This window comes from Acomys russatus, chromosome 19 (assembly GCF_903995435.1).
Source record: "Acomys russatus chromosome 19, mAcoRus1.1, whole genome shotgun sequence".
NCBI lineage: Eukaryota > Metazoa > Chordata > Mammalia > Rodentia > Muridae > Acomys > Acomys russatus.
Window position 1 is genome coordinate 59,997,599 of NC_067155.1, and position 23,833 is coordinate 60,021,431.

General features: G+C 49.6%; 1 protein-coding gene across 1 annotated transcript in view; it reads left to right on the plus strand.

Annotated features, from left to right (window-relative positions):
- The first annotated feature begins 2,774 nt into the window (after positions 1 to 2,774).
- Ccdc60 (coiled-coil domain containing 60) overlaps positions 2,775 to 23,833 on the plus strand; it is a 53,990-nt gene continuing 32,931 nt past the window's right edge. Inside the window, exons 1-4 of the mRNA XM_051162156.1 lie at positions 2,775 to 2,869; positions 3,263 to 3,436; positions 10,120 to 10,224; positions 17,237 to 17,344. Of these exons, the coding sequence (XP_051018113.1) occupies positions 2,775 to 2,869; positions 3,263 to 3,436; positions 10,120 to 10,224; positions 17,237 to 17,344 (482 nt within the window). The remainder of the gene's footprint in view (positions 2,870 to 3,262; positions 3,437 to 10,119; positions 10,225 to 17,236; positions 17,345 to 23,833) is intronic.

The following is a 23,833-nucleotide window of genomic DNA, read 5'->3' on the forward strand; positions in this document are numbered from 1 at the left end:
CTAGCTTAGAAAGCCCCGCCCCCCGACACACACACGCACACAAACACTCTAAGCAACTTCAGAAGACACAGTCCCAGCGGCCCCCATGCCCAGGACGCAAGGCCCTGGGCCTCTGTGCTTCAGCTCCCCCACAGCAGGCCACCCGCAGACTCAGCTCAGCATTGATGGTTTCTGGTTCATCCTTTAGGCCCACTGACTCCCACTCTGTCCCGGCAAGCCCCTGCTTAGCTGTGATGTCGCCTCCTCCAGGAAGGCTCTCCTGATTTCTCTAGGTATCTCCACCAGTGTGTGCTCCTTAGGCAAATGCTGTATGCTTGGTGCTTGACGGCAACCGATCCCCACCACTGATGTCTGAAATACGTTCTCAGCCAAGGCCAGCCAGGGACATGGACCCAGTGACACTTGTCACCAGCTGCCACCTAAACGCCACGAATTAGAAAATGCTACATTACACGCATGCACAAACGCACTTCCCAACAGTTGCAAGAGTCCCCTACTGAAATGAAAATGCCCCTAGTAACACCCTAAGCCTCCTCCTGAGAAAATCAGTGTGGCTAAACTGTTGGCCACGAGGGCGTCTGGTCACGGGTGGCGCACCCTCTAGTGGTGCCTATGGGAAATGCAGGCTCCAGTGTTTGAACACTTGGTCCCCAAGTGCGGTCAAACTATTAGGAGGTGGAGCCTCCCTGGAGGAAGTGAGTCATGGGGGCGAGCCTTGAGGTTTAATAGCCCAGCCTCACTTCCTGTTCTCTCTGCTTCCTCACTACTGATGCTTTGTAACCTGCCAGCCTTCGCTCCCACCATTACGCCTTTCCCCACCCAGATGCCCTGAAACTGTAAACTGGAATAAGCCCGCTCTTTCTTTCTTTCTTTTTTTCTTTTTTTTCTTTCTTTCTTTCTTTCTTTCTTTCTTTCTTTCTTTCTTTCTTTCTTTCTTTCTGTTTTTTGAGACAGGGTTTCTCTGTGTAGCCCTGGCTGTCTTGAACTCACTTTGTAGACCACACTGGCCTCAAACTCACAGAGATCGCCTGCCTCTGCCTCCCAAGTGCCAGCACGCCCAGCAAGCCCTTCCTTTCTTTTCTTTTCTTTTTTTTTGGGGGGGGGGTTGGGTTTTGGGGTTTTTTGTTGTTGTTGTTATTTTGGTTTTTTTTTTGTTTGTTTGTTTTTTGTTTTTTGTTTTTTGTTGAGACAGAGTCTCTCTGTGTAGCCTTGGCTGTCCTAGAAGCCCTTCCTTTCTTAAATTGCTTCTGCCCGGTACTTTGTCACAGCAAAAAAGTAATGCCTGAGATTTCCATCCAAAATTAAGCAATCCCAGGGCACAGTGCTTTACTCTTGTAACCCCAGAATTTAGAGGCGGAGGCAAGAGAATTTTGCGTTCCAGGCCAGTGTATCGTACACAGTGAGAATCCAGGAGAGAGCAAAGGGCTTCGTCAAAAGAGGGGAATCAAATATCAGTTTCTCAAAAAAGATTTCTCGTCTGAATTAGATGTGCCCTCCCCCAAAAGCTCAGAATCTTCCATCCCTATCACCCTGTTACTGTTGTCCTGCTGTCCCTCTGTCTTCTCTGCTAGGCCATGAGCACCAAAGATCCCAGTGGCTTGTTCACGGAGTCGTCACACATAGGTTGCTTATCAAGAATTTGGAGAGCAAATAAGATTAAATTTCAGACCCAAAATATACAGATAGGAACACGATAGTAGTTTACTGTGTTGCCTGACAGTATCTCAATAGTCAGGTGGCTAAGCAGATGCGCACACCCACACATTCCCACAGCTCACTGCTGCCAGATCCTACCTCTGCGTAAAGATGGGTAAGAGGCAGGAGGCGTGACTGGACGGGCACAGGCTCTCTGCCCAGCAAGGCAGCAGCAGGGCCAATCAAGCGGCCGTGGTTGACTTGGCAAAGAAGGAAAAGTCAAGCCGTAACACAGGTTACGCTGTACTGCCGGCATCTACACGCGTGACTAAGCCAAGCTCACAGATGTATGCATGCAAACAGAGAGAGGTAAGGCCTTGGCCAGATCCCAGGCCCCGTGTGCCACCTGCTGCCCCATCAATGATCTTGAGTTATGGTCCCTCTGAAGGCCTGGCACCTTCTGGCTCTTTCTGTGCGTGAAAATCTCTAATCCTGTGGACTGTGGATCTCGTGTGTGTGTGTGTGTGTGTGTGTGTGTGTGTGTGTGTGTGTGTTACTGTGGGTGTGTGCACACTTGCATGCTGGTGTGTGTCTGTGAATTCCATTCATGTAGAAGGCTGAGGATGACGTTGGTCGTCTTCCTTGATCGTCCTTCATCTTTATTTTTTCGAGGCAGGGTCCCTCACCACAGCTGCACTGCATCAACCCAGCTTGATGGGCTGGCCTGGGAGCTTCAGGGTTCTGCCTGTCTCTGCTATCTCCAGGAGCATGTGCCATATCCGCTCTTTGCACATGGGATCTGGAGTCCTTTAGGCCTGCACGGCAGGCGCTTTGCCCAGCGTCACCTCCCTGGCCCGAGCTGTGGATTTTCATGTCTCCTCATAGCGTTGTTAGCGGGCTCATTGTAGCAAACAGATTCTATAAACCAAGTTGGGAGGTGTAACATAGCTTTCCAGAATTGAACGGCCTGTCCCAGGTCATCAGTAAAAGGCAGATGCAGATCTCAAGCCAGGCTCTCTGTCTGGAAATGCAGCGATGGGAGGGGATACTCATTACTTCATGTGACCATGACAAACAGTTGGCAGGGACAGTCTGAATAAGGAAAGCTCTGTTTCGGCTCGCGGTATCAGTCCATCACGATGGGATGGCTGGGCACAGTGCAGCCAGCAGCTGGTGGCGGGAGCAGGAAGGTGGCAGAGGCCATTCACGTCTCAGGAGACCAAGGGGCAGAGAGGTACCAGAAGCAGGAGCTGGATAGAACCTGCAACGGTCCTCCTTCATGACCCACTCACACATCTCAAAATCCCCACAGCATCCCAGCCGCGCCCCCTGCTGGAACCGAGCACTCAAAACAGTAGCCTGCAGGGGACATGCCACACCCAAACTATTACATAAAGGTCCTGTTCTGCTGGAGGGTGCCCTCAGAGATGGCTGATCCATTGACAGAAGGATATTGTCCTGATATATTTAATAACTTGTCTTTGCTATTTTCCCTCCCCTTTCCTCCCTCCCTCCCTCTCTCCCTTTCTCTCTCCTGTGCCTCTTCATCTATTTATCCATCTGTCTCTCTCTCATTTTATATCCATCTGCCTCCATCTCCACCTCCCCCCCCTTTTTTTTTCTCCAGCTTCCTGATCCAGTGTGTGAAAGTAGGCCGAGGGTACTTTACCATTCTGCGAGAGGAAAGTGCCATGAAAAAGAGGCAACAGCAACTCCAGAAGCTGAGAGAGGAAGAATTGAACAAATTCCAGCCAGCCAAGAAGTTCTCAGATACCCACTTCCGGAGGACCACCCTGCTGGCGTAAGTGGGCCGGAGCCTCAGGACGGGCTACCTCAAGGCAGCTCCCCTTCCCCAGCCTGTCCCAGCCTGCCTGGTCATCCCTGCTCTCTGGCCCTGAGTGGGCAATCTTCTGTTGCACATTCCACCCTCCCGTCTGATGATACGTAACTCTCTCTCTCTCCCTGTCTTTTCCATCTCTTCTTCTACCCTGAGGCGTCTTCACATCCTCTTCCAACCAAAGCTTGGCTCAGTACTCAACAGGCATCTTTAGTGATGCCTGCTGGTACCTCTTGGCTTTCAGCCAACCACCTGCTGTAACATTTATTCTCTGGGTCCTCATAACATGTGCCTGCACTCGCTCGTTTTATCCTGCATCAGCATCTCTGCCCTGCATCTCTGGCTGCAGCCCATAGTTCTACACAAAGCAGATACACAGAAATGTCTGTTTCCTGAGTAAAGGCACTACTTCTTCAGGAAGCCTTTCTCTCGGCTGGGACCATCCACAGACCATTGCGAGGTGCTCACAGAGATAAAACACCAAGAGGAACCACAGCACCAAACACAGCAGTAGTGATGAGTGTTTACTCTGTGGCATTCCTACAAAAAAACAGAAACTTATTAGCTGCATTGGAGAGACATAGAAAAAGGGGCCTAAGAGATGTGTGCTGGTTTCCTCAGCATCATTAGAAGCGTCCTCAGTTGCAACCTCAGCAGAACCAAATCCTATGGGGCTTCAGCAGTCATCACAGACAAGGTTCCAGGAAATTGAGCTTGTGAAGCCAGAGTACAGAACACGCCAGGATGAAGAGATGACTAAAGCAGACAGTGGGGAAGCATGTGCTCGAAACCAGCTGCAGTTGTAACCAGGTAGCAAATCTCTAGTGAACCGTTAGAATCACCTGGAGAGTATATGCTGGTAATCACAGCTACCCAGGAGGCTAAAAGACCCCAACACACACACACACATTCATGCATCTGGCTTACTTCACTTCACACTGTGTTTGGTGCTTGTTGTGGGCGGGACCCAGTGAGTGGCAGCCAGGGGTTGGGAGGCAGCAGGGCAGGGGAGTGGCTGATGTACAGGTTGGAGGATCTCCTCTTTTGATTGGTGAAATATTGGGGAACCAGATAGAAGTGATGGTTGCATAACAAAGCAAATATAATAAATGCAAGAGAATGGTGCTGTCATAGTCCTGGGGAGAAAGCTACAGATCCCCCACAAATATAAGGTCAAGTTAGAGTCCCTCAGTGGATGGTGACTAACAGCAAGCTCTTGCCCTGAAGAACTCTTATCACTGAAGGTCAGCGGACAGGTCTATAAAGGCAGAAGCCACAATAGCATCACTGCCATGTGGTCTGGGGTAGAGTGGAAAGGGGAGGAGGGGCTTCTAGCATGTTTTAGAACAACTCATCCGTTGTCTTGGTTATGCATCTGGACCAAGGCCAGGGTTAGAGAAAAATCTTTAATGTGTTGTGAAGGCAGACAGGGCTGCTCAGGGAGGGGGTCAAGGGCTGAAAAGCACCCGAGCAGACACAAAGCACAGTCAGGGTAAGGTCTGGGCAGATGGCATTACCTCGGTCCCTTCAGGACCTTTGACGGTAGTTGATTTTGTTATGGGAGGTCATAGTATTTCTTTCATGCACAGCTGGGAATCAGCCTAGGGTTTGCACATTAGAGGCGAGTACTGAGAGACATCCTCACCTCCTCTGAGGCAGCTCCTCCTGCCTCCACTGCGTCCCAGCATCTCTTTGCCCTCTCCTCAGTGCAGACCCTGGTCTCTCGTTTCCATCCTCCTTGCCTTCTGAAGCTATGGGAAAGTACCAAGTGTCCTCAGCATGAGAAAGCATCGTTCACGCTGGCCAGAGCCTCTGACTTCCATTCTGATTCAGGCTCAGTGGTTCCTCCTGTGACGTCAAAGTCTACTAACCACCCCTGAGTTTTCCCCCTCTTTGTTTTTTTCTATCTTATCCAGCATTTTTTTTTTTCATTACTTTCATCCAAAGGGTTGCTCACACTAAGCTAACTGCCCTCCATCCATCATTTGTGATCATCTAGTCACGCTGAGAGAACGGTGTTCGTGACTTACAGTCCCTCATCTACACTTCCTGAGGAACGGCCTCCCCGGAGGAGAACTTGGGATGGGCAGGGGAGCCGGACGACCGTGGCACACTCAGTGTGTGTGCAGAGGAGGACATGACGGGAACATGCAGAAAGCAAGCCAGGTGGGGTGGCTGTAGTGGACTGGTGGTGATGGTGGTGAGCTCAGCTGCCTTGCAGAAGCCGGCTAGGAGGAGCTGAGAGGAGGGCTGAGGGAGACCTCACCATGAGGAAAGGGGGACAGGAGGTGGATTTGGGGGGCGAGTTTTTGCCTCATGGCGTGAGATGTGACTGTAATATTTTAGTAAAGCATCAAGAGCTCCTTTAACTTCTCGGGCCTTCCACCAGGTGCAATGTAAACATGACAGTAGGAAGAAGAAACTGTCTTATCTCGCCTGTGGCTGTGAGGAAATACCCTGGCAAGAGCAGCTAATATGAGAAAGAGGTTTTGGTTTGGTTTGGCTTAACGTTCCAAAAGAGTTTACTCCATTAGGGTGGGAAATGGAGTGACAGGAACAGGAGGCTGCCTGTCACACAGCACCTAACACCCAGGAAGTGGGACGGGTCTGTGAAGGCTCTAGGCCTATCCACAATGCCCCACTTCCTCCAACATGGCCCCACCTCCTTCAACAACCTTCCCCCAATAGCACCACCAGCAGGAGACCAAGTTCACACCTGTGAGCCTGTGGGGGACACCTCACATTCAGACTGCCGCGATCTGACGGGTTCTGCCTGCACAACTAACAGCGATGAATTGAAAGATGTCAACACGCAGGGCCCTGAACATCACTCCCTCTTCCTTTCAGTTGAAAGACTGAATAGGAATCTAGAAAGACAAACAAAGCAAACAAGCAAACAAACACCTCCAGGGAGTGGAGCCTTGATCAAGACCACGAAACAATGTGCGATGCCAAGAGGCACATCTCTGACACACCAGAATCAGTCCATCAAAAAGCCTTGGCATCCAGCATACGTGATCAGGGCGGCACTATGTTTGTTTCTGAGTGGACAGGGAAACCTTGTAAACAGTTCATTGGCACAGAAGGCTGTGCCTGTTCGCTGGGTACAGTGTGTCATCTCAATACACACATGCAGCACGGTCACACTGGGCTCATTATCAGGCCCATCACCTCAAGCATGCTCACCAGAATAGAGAGCGTTGAGAGCCCTCTCCATCCACCATGAGAAAGTACTCAATTCACTGTTACTAGTCACAGCCATCCTCCTGCTGTGGAAGGTTAGAAGTCATCCTCCCCAGGGGGGCATGTTAGCCAGCGGCAGAGCACATCCTAGCGTCCATCAGGTCCTGAGTTCAGTCCCTAGACCCACATGAAACCATCTAGCTCTACCCACGTTGTCTTTGGCCAGAGGTCGCACGTAGCATGACCTCAGTGTCAGAACCAGCAGAATGTCCTCACTAGACCTTGGAATGGTCGGTGACTCTTTCTATGACAGTCCCCAAGACCTTGGTGCAAACTCTGCCTTCCACCCAGAGCCCAGCACTCTCCCTAAGTCTGGGGCTCCTGGTGCTGCTGGTCAGCTGCAGCCTTGGCCCAGGATAAAGAATAAAGCTGTGGCTCCTTTTGCAGAAACCGTAGTCTAATGAATGAGCCACCAGCCCGCACTACATAAGGAGAGAGTTGACGTGGCTGCAGCTTTAGTCCACAGCCAGAGGAAACCTTTGTCTCCCCCTCTGGCCCATGTTTGGGTATGCAAGACATGGTTTGCTTAAAGTTTAATAAGTGTAAGTATGCATGTGCTCAGTCCTCTCATTGGTCCAGTCCCATCTCATCTGGAAGGGCCACTGAGCTGTAGAAGACCAGTTCTTCTAATGCAAATGCAGAAGTAAGGCTTGCTTTATAAATGAGCATTAAGAGCGAATCCACAGCAAGATGGGCCGCCATCAGGAGCACAGTTAGGACTTAGAATCCAGTCCTGACTCCACCTGAACCCTGAGCAGTTAGCTGCGCCTCCCTGAGCCTCCACTTACCTCACCACGGGGGCAGTCCCAGACCTCCCGTGCATATTACTATGAGGGTTCCACAAAATGATGCTTGGCACAGCTCACAGCCTACAGAGCATGTTCAGTGGCTGTCATCAGTGACTGTAATACAACAAAGTGATTTCGATCTCTCTGGTCTTCCGTTAGCTAAACTCCTTATATTTTTGCATAAAAATCTTATTTTCCACAAAGGCAGTCCATATCTATGAGCCTGTGTTCTACATATAGTTCCAACACAGAGGTCTCAAGAATGCAAGTGTTCTTTTATAAGTGCTTTCTAACCAAGTGTTTGATCTTCTGTTTTTATAAAGCCAAAGGGATTATGTTTGCCCCGACACACACACACACACACACACACACACACACACACACACACACACACACACACACAAAAGTTTCAAGTCTGACAAACTAGCCAAGGATATGGGACGGGACGGGAAAATGAAACAGGTCTCGCAAGGTTCTCGCCTGCCGGCCACCCTCCCCTCCATGCCCAATGACCTCATTTTTCAGATGCAGATTCAGCTAAAAAAAAAAAAAAAGGCAGTGGGGGAGTGAAATTTGTCTTATTATTGGAGTCAAGAGGAAGCACTTAACCAGAGACTGAGCAGTGTAAAGGGCTGGGTAAATTTCTGTATTTTCTGGGAGATATGGTTGGGCCAGTAAGATGGAACACAGCAATGTATTTGCCAATGAGATTTCTCTCTCTCTCTCTCTCTCTCTCTCTCTCTCTCTCTCTCTCTCTCTCTCTCTGTTTGTTTTCCAGGTCTAGTGTCAAATAAGGAGTCAGTGGCCATGGAAACTGGGGCACCTAGATTCTGGGGCTATCTTTTAATTAGCTCTCTGACCCCACAGTTGTCCTCAAATTCCCTAGAGGAAAGTGTTTGTTCCTCATGTGTGTGCCAGCATGGCCTCACACAAAGCTTGGTTGATCTGTTCAAAAGAGAAATTGCTCCCAGCAGAGCCCTGTCAAGGGTGCCCATTCCTGAGTGGACAAAGACAGAAGCCTGGGCAGAGCTCACAGGCCCAGGCAGTCTAGTTCACAGCTGGGCTCACAGCTGCCTCCTGCCCCCCTGCCCACAACCCCCCCCCATGCTGCCTACCAATAGTAGAAGCCCATCCTGGATTCTATTTGCCTAGTTAACCCCATTCAACCTTCAGATCTCAGTACTTATTTCAATTCCCATTACTGTAGCAACAGATGCTACTTGCACAGGTCTGCGACTGGAGGGGGCGGGGAGTGGCGGTCACTGCTCCATTCTGTTGAACCCTGGCATGACATCACGTGGTGGTCAATGCACCACGGAGCCAAGATCTAAGGCTGGGGACAAGGTGGGGGGGATGGGAAGCAATCTCATTTGTTCTTTGTTACTGTCAAGACTCTCTCCAGGGGTCGCAGACAAGGTTAGGCTGCCAAAGTCTTTGTACTTTCCCTGTGCACACGTAGCCCCATCATGTGCTCGGTTACTCCCCCCCCCACACACACCCCAACTAGACTCTAAGCCTCAGGAAGCTTGGAAGGGGTGAGTCAGCCTCCCTTGGTGCTGTATCTGCTGCCCCCCTACCCCCGCACAGAGAAGATAATTGATAGATGTTGCTAGAAGGCAGTGAACGGGACCCCATCAGCAGTCCTGTGTAAGCAGTCCTTAGCTGGGGGGGGGGGGGGTCCTGGATAACTAAACCTCCAAAGCTGGGGTACATGACGCCAGCAAAACCACCAGTGACTCCCGGCCCTCAGCTGCTACTGATACTCAGTGGTGATGGGACCCAGAGTGTCCAACATTTTTAAGGTCCTAAGAACCCAACATTTACATGAAATGTCTAAAATTTAAACCATGATGGTTGATTAAGTTGCACACACACACAGACACATTTGTCCAGTTAAAACGCACCTGCAGGCTGAATTCAGTTATAAGGGGAAATATGCCCACGATGCAGGAATACTTGAAAGAAAACCATTTTATTTAATTAATATGCTCTGTGAGAGACAAAAGGGAAAAAAACCCCACTGAGATAGGGTTTCAAAAATAACTTTCCTAGAATACAGTCAGAAAGCACACTAATTAGTCAGTCTTGGTAAAAAACATGACTGAATTGAGAAACACCTAGGAGATTTGTAGCGCCCACTTCAGGGGTGTGTCTGGGAGAGGGTTTCCAGAGAGGGTATGCTAATAAGGGGAGATCTGCCCTGACTGTAGGCACACAATCCCACAGGCTGGGAGCCCAGATGGAGTTAAATGGGAACACTGTGAAAGCAAGTCACTGCAGGCTTTTTTCTATCTGTGTCTCCCCCTCCCCCTCTCCCCCTCCCCATCCTGCTCTCTCCCTTTCCTCTTCCTTGAGGAGGCATCCCCAACACCTGCTGTCTCCGAAACATGGAATTTACCTCCTTGTTTGTTTTCTTGTCTCCTCTGGCGGGGCGAGCATTGTCTTCATGTCCTCTGTCCATGGGCTGCCTCTAGAAGTCTCCCCCCAGCAAGCTGGTATGGCTGCCAGGCACACTATAGAGTGCCCAGCAACAAGTGCCAGATGAACTGTGACGTGGGTGAGCTTGAGAGCCACCGCTTGCGACTCACTCTGCTCCTCGCTCTGCTCTTCCCTCAGTGCCTACGAAGACGAGAAGATGAGGAAGGTGGACGCCAGCATCATCCGCCCATTCTCGCCGGTCTACAGCTCCATCATTTCTTCCTCCTTGCCTGAGTCTCATGTGTAAGTGGGTCCCACTTCCTGGGCCTTAGCCTTGTGCCTCAGAACCTGGATCGAAGCTGACATAATGACCCCATGAGCTAATGTGTTAGGAGCTATGAAAAGGGCAGGGAACTTGAAGCCAGCAAAACTGGTGACACACACACACACACACAGAGAGAGAGAGAGAGAGAGAGAGAGAGAGAGAGAGAGAGAGAGAGAGAGAGAGAGAGAGAGAGAGAGAGAGAGAGAATAGGCACCATAGATGTGGTAGTTTAGACCCCAGAGTCATCCCTTACCTAACCAAGCCAGACACTCGAATGTCAAACGGTTTGCAAAGCTTGATAAAAATCTGTCCTGAGCTCCTGCTGCCAACATGATAATTCCCCCCAACCCTGCCCTGCCCCCATGACTCAGCTATTCCCAGGAAAGCATCTCTGGTCCAATGCCTAAAGCCACGACCTCCTCATCCTGTGCTACACAGAGGCTAATCAACCTTCCAAAGAGCACGCTTGCTTTCTGAAACCTTGACACATGGTTCCACAAGTGTCATTCGGAGAGTCCTAAGTCCATAGCTTTTCCCTCAGAAAGGTTCAGGCAGAGACAAAGCTAGCCTTGGCACTAAGGCACCTGGAGACTGAGAGTTCCTTGTTGGGAGGGGCTCTCCTGTGTCTCACCAGATAGATAAGAGTCAGCAACATCCCTCACCCTGCTGTGACAACCACAGATGTCTGCATGCAGGAACAGATGTCCCTACCCCCCCACCCCCACCCCCAGCTGAAACTCACACGATCCCTCCAGCCTCAGTGTGGAAGCTCTGCCTTGGGATAAGGCTGTCCCGGTGCTGCCGGTTCGTTCTAGATTTATTATGCGCCCACAGTCTTTACAGTAATAACTGCCACTCTGTAGGTACCGCGTGCACTCAGGCCCCTCGGCAGCCCCACTCTCTGGGTGTTTCCTCGTCCCTTTCTGCACGGGAGGAAGCAGAAGCTTGAAGATGTGGACCCACCTGTTGGTCACCCTCCCAGGCTTTAAGCCAGGTACACACACACAGTAGAAAGCAGATCCCAAGGTCTTGCCTTTGGGGAATTCATGACATATGTCAAGAAGCCAAGACATCTGTATACAAAGAGTAACCCAGGAGTGAATTCACAGGGCTAGATATTAAGGCTTGTTAATAAGAGCACCTAATGGGTAGAAGATGCAGGCAGCCATTACCAACTCCACCACACCCGTCACTCTCGGCTGTTCATCATCATCATCATCGTTTCCCATCACCGCTGTCGTCAGCAGCACGTGATGAGCACGTCCTCGTCCCTTCTTGACAGTAAAGGCTAGTCACACCTCATCCCACTGGCCTCCTACCCACCTTTTATCGACATTATCTGGGTATCTTGGTGGAGCTATTCACCGTGAGCCTTCCAGCTGGCAGCCTAACTTGGATGCCCTTGAAGCATCCCCTTGGGAAAACAAGCCTTGTGGCTTCTCGGTGTCCCTTGGAAGCATCCACACATCTCCCTGCCGCTCCCATGAATAAGTGTGAGATTCACATATATCTGGAAATGGGGTGGGGGGATGCCTAGAAAAATGGGCCGTGCTCCTATTCATTTTATCTGAATAACGAGGCTTAAACACAATGAGCCTTACATGTGGTGAACAGAAATCATTTCCCTCAATGCCAAATGGGGCAGGTGATCCTGCCAGAGGACTCACAGAAGCAACCCCAGTCCCCTGGCTCCTGGCTCAGGTACGTTAGATAGATGATCATTGTCAGCCCATGGTAGGCGTCACTGCACTATATTCATTGCTACTCTGTCAAGTATCTACTAAATGGCTTGGGCTTTGCAGACCACGTGGTCTCTCTGGCAACTCCACTACAGTTGTATGAAACAGACAAGGATGGGTTGTGTCATCTGTGTTCCAATAAAGCTTGCTTTACAGAAACAAGTGACACACCCCACTCCTTGGCTGTGGTTTGCCAATGCTTGTCCTAAACTAAAGATGGCCACCTCCTTCCCTTGGCTAGCAAAAGGCTCTGCCATGTTGAACAGCTGGAGCACTGATGACTTAGTGCTCAGCTTAAAGTGACTCAGGACCCTCTCTTGTTGCTCCCAAGTCTACAGATGGCTGGGTGAGCTTGTCTTGGCTGTTCCCGGCTGGGTCTGCCTCCATGCTTGTGCCCAGTTGATGAGTAAATGGGAGGCTGGCTGGTCTTGGCCAGTCTTTGGCTTAACTGGTTGCTTAGTGACTATGATGACAGAAGTATCTCTCAGCAGCTAGTGCAGAGAGATACAGGCTTTTCATGCCATATCCAAGAAGTCCAAGGACAAGGGCCTGAGCATAAGGCTTCCTGAGGCAAAGGCTCATGAGAGGCACAGTGGCTCTCCACCATTCTACCAAGCCAGTAAAAGACCAGAACTGATACAGGGAGTGAGGGAAAGCCACCACTTCCTCATAAGATGAAGCAGCAAGGTCAAAGTACAGAGTATAGGGCCAGGTGTAGTGGCACACACGCCTTTAATCCCAGCACTAGGGAGGCAGAGGCAGGTGGATTGCAGTGAGTTTGAGGCCAGCCTGGTCTACAAAGCAAGTCCAGGACAGCCAAGGCTACACAGAGAAACCCTATCTCGAGAAAAGCAAAATAACAAAAATAAAAACAAAGTACAGAGTATGTAAAACGAGCAGCGAAGAGGAATTGGGGTATTTTAAAGACTTACAACTTTTTAATTGTGAGTATATGTATGTGTAAGAGAAAGAGAGACAGACAGACAGAGAGAGACAGAGGGAGGGAGGGTGGTTATGAAGTGCCCTCAGAGCTCAGAAGAGGGCAGCAGATCCCATGGAGCTGGAGTTGGGGGTAAAGCCCCATGCAGATGCTGGGAACTGATCCTGGGTCCTCCAGAAGAGCATCCATCGCTCTTAGCTGCTGAGATGTCTCTCCAGAAATTGCAGCCTTTTTAAAATTTATATATATAATCAGTTGTATTCATCATCTTTCTTTTCACTATGGCAGAATGCTTGACAAGAAGTAACATAGGGGGGGAAAAAGGAAAAAAAGAAAGAAAGAAAGAAATAACATAGGGGGTTCAACAGGTTCTCTGATAACCTGAGTTTTGAACCCTAGAGCCCACAAGGTAGAAGGAGAAAACTGATGCTTATAGTCTGTCCTCTGAACTGCCCCCCCACATACAAGTACAGCATGACATTCCCTCCCCCAAGACACTAAATAATTGTAAAGAGACAAAAGAAAAAGAAGCTATGCAAGGGAAGAAGAAATTATTATGGCTGGGTTTGAGGGGATACAGCCCAGCCTAGAGGGAAAGGCATGGCGGCAGTAGGGGCATCAGACAGGCTGCTTACACCTGGGCCAATCACAAAGGGAAGAACTGGGCCTGAACCAAGCCAAGCTACAGCTCACAGGGCCTGCTCCCAGAGCCCAGAGTTGCCGTGTAGTCATCATGCCCCAGAGGGTCCACAAAAATCTCCCCAGAAGGCACCACTAGCTGCGGACCAACTCAAAGGCTGAACCTTGAGAACTTCACATTCAAGCCATCACATTAGTCTACCAAAAGCTATGAGGTCAGGCTCTGCTTGTCTCTTAAGCTCTCAGCCACTGCATCAGCCAGTGTAGCTCAGAGCCCTTTGAGTCCCTCAACTCCAGTACAATTGATCCCAGAGCTTGCTGATCATCCTGAATTAACTGTGTGGGGATCAATCCTATCACCCCAGGGAGGGGGTGGTCTGAGATGCAGCTTCCTGACATCTCTCTACAATGACAACAAGGTCGTCCCTTTTCTAAACACCCACTCAGAAAGCAGGCCCACACTCCATGTGTAGTCCCGCCGTTGATCACTGGCTGGAAAAGCATCATACACAGGTCTGGCAGCTGGTGGGAGGACACCCACTGCTTTCCCTGCAGTAATGTTCACACCCGCTGTGTTCACACTGTGTTCAGGCATGTGATTTCTGGTGCTCGGGAGCATCCGAGCCTGGGCACTGCAACCGTGAGTGAGCTTTGTAGAGCCCTGTGTGGACACTTTATGTACTATGCCTTGCATTCAGGCAGATAAGTGTTTCCTCTTTAAATCTAAGATAGCCCTACAGAGGAAAGACAGATTTCTATCAAGCCTGCTTCCGGGGTTTCCACTCTGCTTCTTTCCCCATTGGTTCACTGCAGATCATGTGGTGGAGACTTCTTACAAGCCGGAACCAGCCCATCCAATGAAACCTCTTCCTAGTGGAAAAGGAAAGCTCTGCAAGGAGCCAATAGCAACAGGTCATTTTACCACAGGGTTGAGGAGGCTTTGCCATTTGGTGACCTTTTGACCTCAGATGTGTTTCATGGTCCTTTAGGCCTCAATTTCTTTCATCTGAAAGCCTAGGGGTGCTGGTGGTAGCCTCCTCCAGGATTCCTGACAATGAGAGCAGTTGATAGGTAGTGCACAATTAGAACAGTGCTCTCGTGGCTGTTTGCAGCGTTGTCACTACCCCTGAACTGGAGAGCCACGCCCCAAAGCGATGCATCAGGGAGAATGTCAGATCCGAAGCAACCAGCTCCCACCATCTTCCATCCACAATCAAAAGGGCGCCGAGCCCACTTGTGTACTTGCAGCCTGCTGGCCAAGACTGTGTGGCTTGCAGGTCCTTGGGATCAAGTAGCTCTGATAAAGCAGGGACTTGTGGTATAGAGAGACACATGGGGACATTTTGTAGGGATGCCCTTGGACAGAGCCTAACCTAGACCTGGAGGGACCAAGGGATACTTCCTAACGACTGTAAAGAAATGGCAGGTAGTGTCTCACAGTGCTGGGGACTGCTGTCAGAGTCGGTCCCTCCTTGACTGCGCACAGCCCAGCCTCCCCCGCCCCCTCCGTTTCTTCAGAGCGCCCTTCTCTGTGCTGTAGGTATAGAGAGTCTTTGTGTTCATATTCCCTCTTTCCACGAAGAACATCGATAAGACTGGGCTAGAGCCTTCCAAATGGCTTCGTTGCAAATGACCTGCCTCTTCAAAGGCCTTCTTTGTCTCCAAGTACATTCATACTTGGAGGTATTGGGGTTACGGTTTTAGCATAAGAATTTGGGGGTCCACAATTAAGCCCACGATGGGTGGGGAGTTTGGAGATGTTAAGCAAGGGTGCAGAGGGGTTCACTCTGACCTGTCTGTGGCACCTTCAGAAATCACTAGAATGGACGTGGAGAAAAATAAAAGAGGAGGTATGTGAGAGATCCTAGGTGGAAGGAGAAGGGGAGGGGAATGAAAAAGAAAGGGAAGGAGGAAGGGGGGAGGGAGGGCAGAAGGAAGAAGTAAAAGGAAAGATAAGAGGTGGGAGGCAGGGAGGGAAGGGAAAAAATACAGAATGGCGGATGGAGGGAATGAATGAATCGTGTTCACAGGCTCCACTCTCCAGCACCACCCTGTGGCCAAGCAGACTCCCTCTTCACCAGTACCCCCCACTTGGCTTACCCCCACCCCACACTTTCCCATAGCCAAGGCCTGCAGGGGACCCTGCCTCAGCCTTTTACAACTTTTTAATGCTCCAGTGAGGGCGGATCAAGGTGCTTATGGCTCAGTAATAGACATGCGACACACTGAGTTCATTGTCTAAATGCTGGATGCAGCGCTACCAGCCTTTGCTGTCCCCTGCAGTAGGACCCAAGACATTGTACTTAGCAAATTGCTTGTAGAAAAAAAAAAATCCTTTATCCAGATGAGTGTGTATAGAACACACACACACACACACACACACACACACACACACACACGAGGGTGGGGAGAAGTGGGACAGCTCTACACAGGGCATGAGAAGAGGGCTTCCTGGAAACTGAGAAACTATCCCTTCCTGCTCCTGGGGGAGCTGGGCCTCGGGGAGCTGGGGAGCTGTGGTCTGGACCCGATGCAGCTTCAGGAAAGAGCCATCATGACGCTCGGTAATGGAACCCTCTTTCCATTAGTGAGGGATGAGAAGTCTTGAAGAGGGTGGTGGACAGATTCCAGGACTGCATCTTGTTTCCAAGAAAACCACAGGCAGCGGCTTAACCCTTTCCTGGCCTCACTAGCGAAATGGCCACCACACACTGGCTCCATCAGTACCTAGTCAGAACTGAGCTCCCCAAGGCACAGTCTCTGGCCCAGCTCACACCCTCACCAACACTGGTTGTGTGAGTGCAGGTAGCTCACAGCACCTCTCAGAGTCTCCACTCTCTCACCAGATGCAGAACTCTTATCACGTCGTTGTGAGCATTAAAGCAACTGTCCAGACACCGTCTCCACTCACAACTGAGTTGCATGATACTGAGCCACACTGGTTCTGCCTCTCTGGGCCTCAGTTTCCCCTTATGTAAAATGTAGATAATAACTCAAGACCCACAGGTTGTTGGAAATATTAAGTAATATGGAGAAAGTACACTAGCCAATGTCTGGTCCACTGTAGATAGCACAAGGCCTCCAGACAATCAAAAGTGTCAGTCAGACATATTGCTAAACAGTGTGTTTTGTTTCATTTTCAAATAACGTGCTCCGTAAGTTTTTCTTCAATAGCCAGCTACATTTCAATCCAGTTAATACTGTTTCCTGTTTCCAGGCTTGCTTGTGCCCTCAGGCTATTTACTGCGTTTCTTATCAGATTAAGTTATCAGACATCAGTGGAATATTAATTGCCTTCAATTCTCATTTTGTTTGTCTGAGCCGTGACCTCCAGCTAGGAGAGACTCTGCCCACTACACACACACGCGCGCGCGCGCACACACACACACACACACACACACACACACACACACAGAGGAACTGGGATAGCATGCTCATGCTTCTGCCTTGGCACTGTCACCTGCCAGCTCCATGCCATGACTGTGAGGTCCCCCTAAGCCCCCTAACCCTGAGTGTCCCCATTTGCACAGCGGGACTCGTGAACGTATCACACACAACCTGTGCAAGACGCTTACCCATGTGCCAGCGAGCCCACTGAAGCCAGAGCAGCTGCAGTCTCTGTGACTGTTGTTCTAATCCGAGGTCCCTGTGCTCCCTCCCATCTCTCCACAGGGAACCCCTCTACCGCCAGCTGTGTGCTCTCCACTGGCTTCTAGAGGCGCTGACAATCGACTACACCCACCATACCATGAAGCCCCTGATTGCCTGTTGGAACCCCAAGTAAGTCCAGCAGCCCTGCACCCAACTGCAACCTAGGACCTGCCGGGGATGAGGGGCGGGAACCTTATCCTTCCCACCCTGCCTTTGCTGTGTCCGATGGGTGGTTTGCTTTAGGAGTTGGGGTGCTCTATGGATACACACCCAGGTGAGCAGGAGCCAGCTCCTGCACTCTCCCCAGAACCCCACTGTACACATTTCATTACAAGCACCTCTGCTTGGTGCCATGTCACAGCACACTGGTAGCTTAACATGGGGCACAGTGAGAACATTTACACCACAGAAATGGGTAAGCTAAACCAACATGCTATGGACCCACAACCAGATTTCTCTCTAGGCCTCCTCATAATCTCCCCGCGTCTCCTCAGCATTGTTTCTGGTTGTTCATTTACCTCTGCCACCTTCCCCCACCCCTTTGCTTTTCCTTTTCTCTTTGCTCTTGTTTTTCTCCTTTTGACCAAGGGAGTTTTGTTTGCTTACTTGGGTTAGTTCATTGGTTGGTTGGTGGGTGAGTTGGCTGGTTGGGTTGGTTCATTGGTTGGTTGGTGGGTGAGTTGGCTGGTTGGGTTGGTTCAGAGGTTGATGGGTGGGTAAATTGGTTGGTTTGGTTGGTTTTTGGTTGGTGGGCGGGTGAGTTGGTTGGTTAGCTCATTGGTCAGTTGGTGGATAAGTTAGTTGGTTGCTTTGATTGATTCATTGGTTGGTTGGTGGGTAAGTTGGTTGGTTGGGTTGGTTCATTGGTTCATTGCTGGATTAGTTGGGTTGGTTTATTGGTTGGTTGGTAGATTGGTTAGTTGTTTGGGTCATTGATCGGCTGGCTGGTTTGATTTTGCTCTGTTGGATTTTTAACTATGTATTGAAGGTTATTTCTCCACTTAGACCTAAGGTGATCGTTCCAGGCTCTGGAGAAGCTGGGTACACCCAGATGGAAACTCCAGAGAATGTTGCCTAAGATGTGTCACTACCAGAGAAAGTACTCATGCAAGAGCTTTGAGGTCACTGTTTCGGGAGTTATAGAGAGTTTTCAGCTTGTACAGGCATCATCTTTGCGGGACCTGGTCATCTACCAGAGTGAAACAACAGCAACAAAAGAGTAAAGAACCTCAACTTGAGGAACTGGATTTGTACCATAAAGACTCAGGCTGAGTTAAACAGAACAGCTCCCCATCTCCCTTGTTAGTACATGCACCTTCACACCCTGTGCACTGACACGGGGCCCCCTTCACAGCTCTGCTTCCCAGATGAATGCAACCTTCCCCATGCAAGTCTTAATTCCCTCCTCCTGAGGACATTGACCTGTCTCTCAAGTCCTGTCCCCATCCCCCTAATTTATCTTTGTCCCAGGACTGTGAGGAAATACATGACAGAAACAATGGGGAAAGAGAGATTTGTCTCATTCAGTATTGGAGGTTAAAGTTCATCCTCTCAGGGAGGGCCTAGCGGAGCAGCCAACCACAGCTGAGATATAGCAGGAAATGGCCACAAGGCAGGACATATGACCCTAAGGACAAACCCACACACACACACCTATATCCTCCAGCCAGGCCTCACCTTCCAAAGTTCCACCATCTCTCTATAGTCAAATTTTGAGTCCGGGGCTATAGAGAGGGCTCATTGGTTAAGAGCACTGGCTGCTCTTCCAGAGGGTTTATAGCATGGCAGCCCACAACAGTCTATGCCCCAGGTCTAAGGGATCTGATGCCCTCTTGTGGCATCCTCTAGAAATGCACACACAGTGCATATACAAACGTGTAGGCAAAACACTCAACAAATTGAATCCATCAAATAATAAAAGCATCCACTAAGCCAGAGCCACCAAGCTCTATAAACACTCCCACAGATATAACTAATAGGTATACAGTATTGATCTCTTAGGCATCTCCCAGTCCCATCAAGTCAATGGTCAATATTCGCCAACACAGGAGCCCATATAAACTCATCATAAACATAAGCCAATCACCTACCCACAAACGTAATAATGCTAATGGACTTTTCTGCCTACAGTGAATTTAGGGGCTAGGAGACATGCCCCCCATCCCACAGCCTCCTCCCATACCCACCATGTCATCCCAACTATTTCAAAATGTCTGCGTAGGTTCTCAGAGTTTATATAAAAGTTGTGATCGATCTCACAACACTGTCTTAGGGCTGGGGAGATGGCCCTGTGTGTAAAGTGCTTTCTGTACCAGCAAGGACCTAAGCTCAGATCCCCAACACTTGAATAAAAATCCAGGCTTGGTGCTGCATGCTTGTACAGCAATGGAGGAAGACATCTACTGCTATCCTCTGGCCTCTGCATACACCCACGGAGATGAGTGCACTCCACACACACCCACGTATGCACACATACACGCACACGTGTGCACTTGCAATTATTTCATTAAAAGGTATTGTACAGGCATCATCTATTTTTCTTTAGAACAAAACTGCGCAAGTTATAAGTTAATGCAGTTTTCTCTTTCAAAAACTTTCCCCAAACCTCACAAGTGACTATATAAGGTGTGAAAACTTTTATACTACCTTGGAAACCCTTACCTTGAGTGTAAATCCTTTCATGAGGATGTAAGGTGGACTGTCCCACGTCTTGTGAATATACACAAACACAGCAGCAGCAGAGACTTGCGGCCATCTTTCCACAGCACTGCACACAAAGCTTCCATGGTCTTTTAACATGGAAAAGAATACCCAGCAGGGAATTGTACGGAGCGGATGAAGAAGCATATACATCAAGTCTCTGTGGACGGATGCTGATGCCGTTCTCAAACCCTTGGTGCTTCATAGAGTGCCCCGCTGCATCTCTCTCATGCCCGATTGCAAAGATTTCTTGCGGCTGCATCAAGGCAACATGTCGGGTTTTTTTTTCCTTCCCCACAGTTGATTGCGTGTGCTTTCTAAGGACACAAGCCCCCAAGCCCAAAGATGCCTGATAGCACATCACCCCTCAGCGAGTCACCTGCCCTGACAACTCACTTTTGACGCATGGCCAGCCTTTCTTCCACATGGAAGGAAGCCGATCATGCAGGACTTGGGTTTGGGATGATATAAATAAAGATCTCTACCTACAGCACCTTCCGTGGCTCTCAGACACGCTCTCAGAACAGGGGCACAGGCCGTTAACATCAATAAAAAAGATGTAAGGTCACACTCAGAGGAGCCAGTATTTTACAAGGACACATCAGGGCAGAACCCCCACCCGAACCTGCAAGGACCTAAGCATGCCTGGCTCCCTGCAGACACAGAACTGTGAGCAGGCCTGGCCTGAGAGGAGGACATGTCCTTCAGAGAGACCCCCACAAGGAGTCGGGGGGGCATTTGCCAGGCTCTGTTTACTTTGATAGAACCTCCTCTCCATGTGGGCTTTTTAAGCGTGGGATTGGAGACAGGCTAGCAACGTTACCTGTTCCCAGAGCCTAGACAGAGCTGTGATTTGTAACTGCGCCGATTCCCATGGTGTAAATATGTGAAAACCCCACATGGCCGATCTCAAGCTCATGAAGAGGAAGTGGCATTGATGAACTTGTCATTGAGAAGCTATGATGGCTATTTTTAGCTGTCAGCTCGACTACATCTGGAATTAACTAAAAACCCCAAAATGGAGGGACACACCTATGAGGGATCTCTTCTTAATTTGAAGTAGAGAGATCTTCTTTTAATCCAGATCTATGAAGTAGGAAGACACACGTTTAATCCAGGTCTTTTGACCTGGGAAAACCGGCCTCTATGGGCCATGCCTTCTGCTGGAAGCCTATATAGGGATGTGAAAGGAAGCTTTTGCTCTTTGTCTGCTTGCCCCCACTCTTGCTGGCAAGTTTGTTCCCTTACTGGCATTAGAGCCTGCTTATTCAGGGTTCTGGAGCATACTGAAGGCCAGCTGAGACATCAGCCCCATGGACTGAACAGCTACTAGATTCTTGGACTTTCCGTTCATAGGCAGCCATGGTTGAATTAGCTAGACCACAGCCTGTAAGTCATCCAGAGAGAGAGAGAGAGAGAGAGAGAGAGAGAGAGAGAGAGAGAGAGATACAGAGAGAGCTAGTTAGTTTATAAGTTTTGTTGTTCTAGAGAACCCTGACTAATACAGAAGCCATGTGCATCAGCTTTTAATAGCCAGCAAGAACCAACACAAACTGGCCCCAGCTCTCCACCATATGGAAAGTGCCTGAAAATATCCAGAAAGCAGGACACCTTCTCCTGGATTCATCTGTCTCTGCGAGGTCTCACCTCAATGGCATCACATGACATTCCCAAACCTTGAACATGTGTTCCTAAAACCCAGGTGGGTTTAAGTGACTGGGACCAAGAGTCTGTGCATCATTTTGACCTGGTATCCCGGACTCATGACCATAGCTAACTGGAGTGGTTGAAGCAGGAGGATTTCAAGTTCAAGGATGATCTGGGCAAATTAGCGTGACTACGTCTCAAAACGGATCAGAAGGAGCCCTTGAGGTGCATATCTTTGCCAGAGCCTTTGTTCTCGTGCAAAACCCAAGTACAAAAGCCCCAGTTTCCATCTCCAATACTGAAGGATGAAACAAAGAGTTTGGGCATCAGCCTGGATGAGTCCACGCCTTACCACTTGCTGTGTGACCATAGGCAAGTCACTTGAGGTCTCTGAGATTTTGTTTCATTACCTATCAAACGGTTGCTGGCCCAAAGGAGTTATTCTTAAGACCTGGAAAGCTCACGTCTAGTGTGCTGGCCAGTCTTATGTCAACTTCATGCATAAACTAAAGTTATCAGAAAGAAGGGAACCTTGGCTGAGAAAATGCCTCCATGATGTCCAGCTGTGTCGTTGGCTGCCCACTCCAACATTGTGATTTGGCCAATGGTCTGAGAGAGAGAGCAAAGCAGGAAAAGCCGTGGCTGTTGGAACATGATTAGAAACAGACTCCTCAGGAGGCAGGCTTCCCTGAGCAACTCATTTATTTGGAGGGAGCAAAGGCTAGGGCTAAGGTGCCGGATGCCTTATTTGCATGTGGAAGAATCCCGGGTACTTGACACATAACCTAGTGGCCAGACGACAATGTAACTACCTCAAGGGTGGCAGAGGTAGGGGATCAAAGGTCCCATGCTCCTCTGAGACATCCAAGCCCAGTCATGTAGGGAGGAGTCCTGCTCCTTCAGGTTTCAGGGTGAGATTTTCTGGGTTTGGACACACCTTGACCCCCACTGCCTTGACTTGACTCCAGGCTGGCTCCCCCTAGTCACACAGCTCCCTGGCCCCACCCAGCTGTAAGGCCTTTTCTTAATTAGTGATTGATGGGGGAGGGCCCAGCCCATTGTGGGTGGGACCATCCCTGGGCTGGTGGTCCTGAGTTCTATAAGAAAGCAGGCTGAGCAAGCCACGGGGAGCAAGCCAGCAAGCAGTACCCCTCCGTTAGCTCCTGCCTCCAGGTTTGAGTTCCTGATTTCCTTCGATGATGAACACTGATGTGAAAATATAAGCTGAATAAACCATTTCCTCCCAACTCAGTGTTTGGTCATTTAGCCACAGCGATAAAGGCATCTAGAAACACAGTGACTGTTCTGTGACAGACATTGAAGAGAAAAAAAAAATCTCACCAGCATCTCAGAGACCTTGAGCTGGTAAAGAAAACGCAAGAGGAGAGTTCTACTACCAACGGATGAGCTCCGTGGTGACTGGACAGACAGCTCAACTCAGGCTGGGGAGAAAGGCTACACCAGCCCTCACCAGTGACAGCAAAGCCTCATGGAGCAGAGGGAGGAGACAGTCATCACTGATGTACCGTGCAGGAGGAACATGGCCCCTGAGAGGGGTCTGGTTATGTAAGTCTGGTTCTCTCAGGCTGTCCCAGACCTCCAGCACTGGCCATGTCAGAAAACCAGATGTGTGGAAGGCTGGCTTTCATAAGCCAGTGGCCATGTATATGCCACTTGCTTTACACTGGGTGGAGCATTGCCATGGATACAGGGCTTCTCAAGCTATGATGTCCAACGAAGTAACTGAAGATCCCTGTGGAGTGGATCTGCTGCTGTGGTCGCTCTGGGCAGCGCTGAGAATCTGCATCCTAGCAGGCTCCCAGGAAACCTTTATTATGTACGAGTCCAGACACTCAAGGCTAGTAACCTCCTGCTCCCAGTATGGCCTCCTCCTAAAGGTTCAGAACCCGTAACCAACACCACCAGCTGGCCACAGGCTTCCAGGACATGATCCTATGGGGCCCAACTCAACCTTAAATATATAAAATATAAAATAGTTTTAGAAGCCGTTCTGCATGTTCAATTTTGCAACTAAGTGTGTGCTATTTGACTTAACAGAAGGAGCACACTTGCACGTCTGAACCCCTGCCTTGACGGTTATCAATAACAAAACAGACTCAGCTACACTGCTTAGTGAAAAAATGCAGCAGAATTCTGAACAACACGTATAATAAGCAATTTTCTAATTTATATTTAGACGGGGTTCTCTCTTGTCGAGTGGGACCACTCCCAACCACTGGGAATGTCGCAGCAAAGGAAGCAGGCCACACC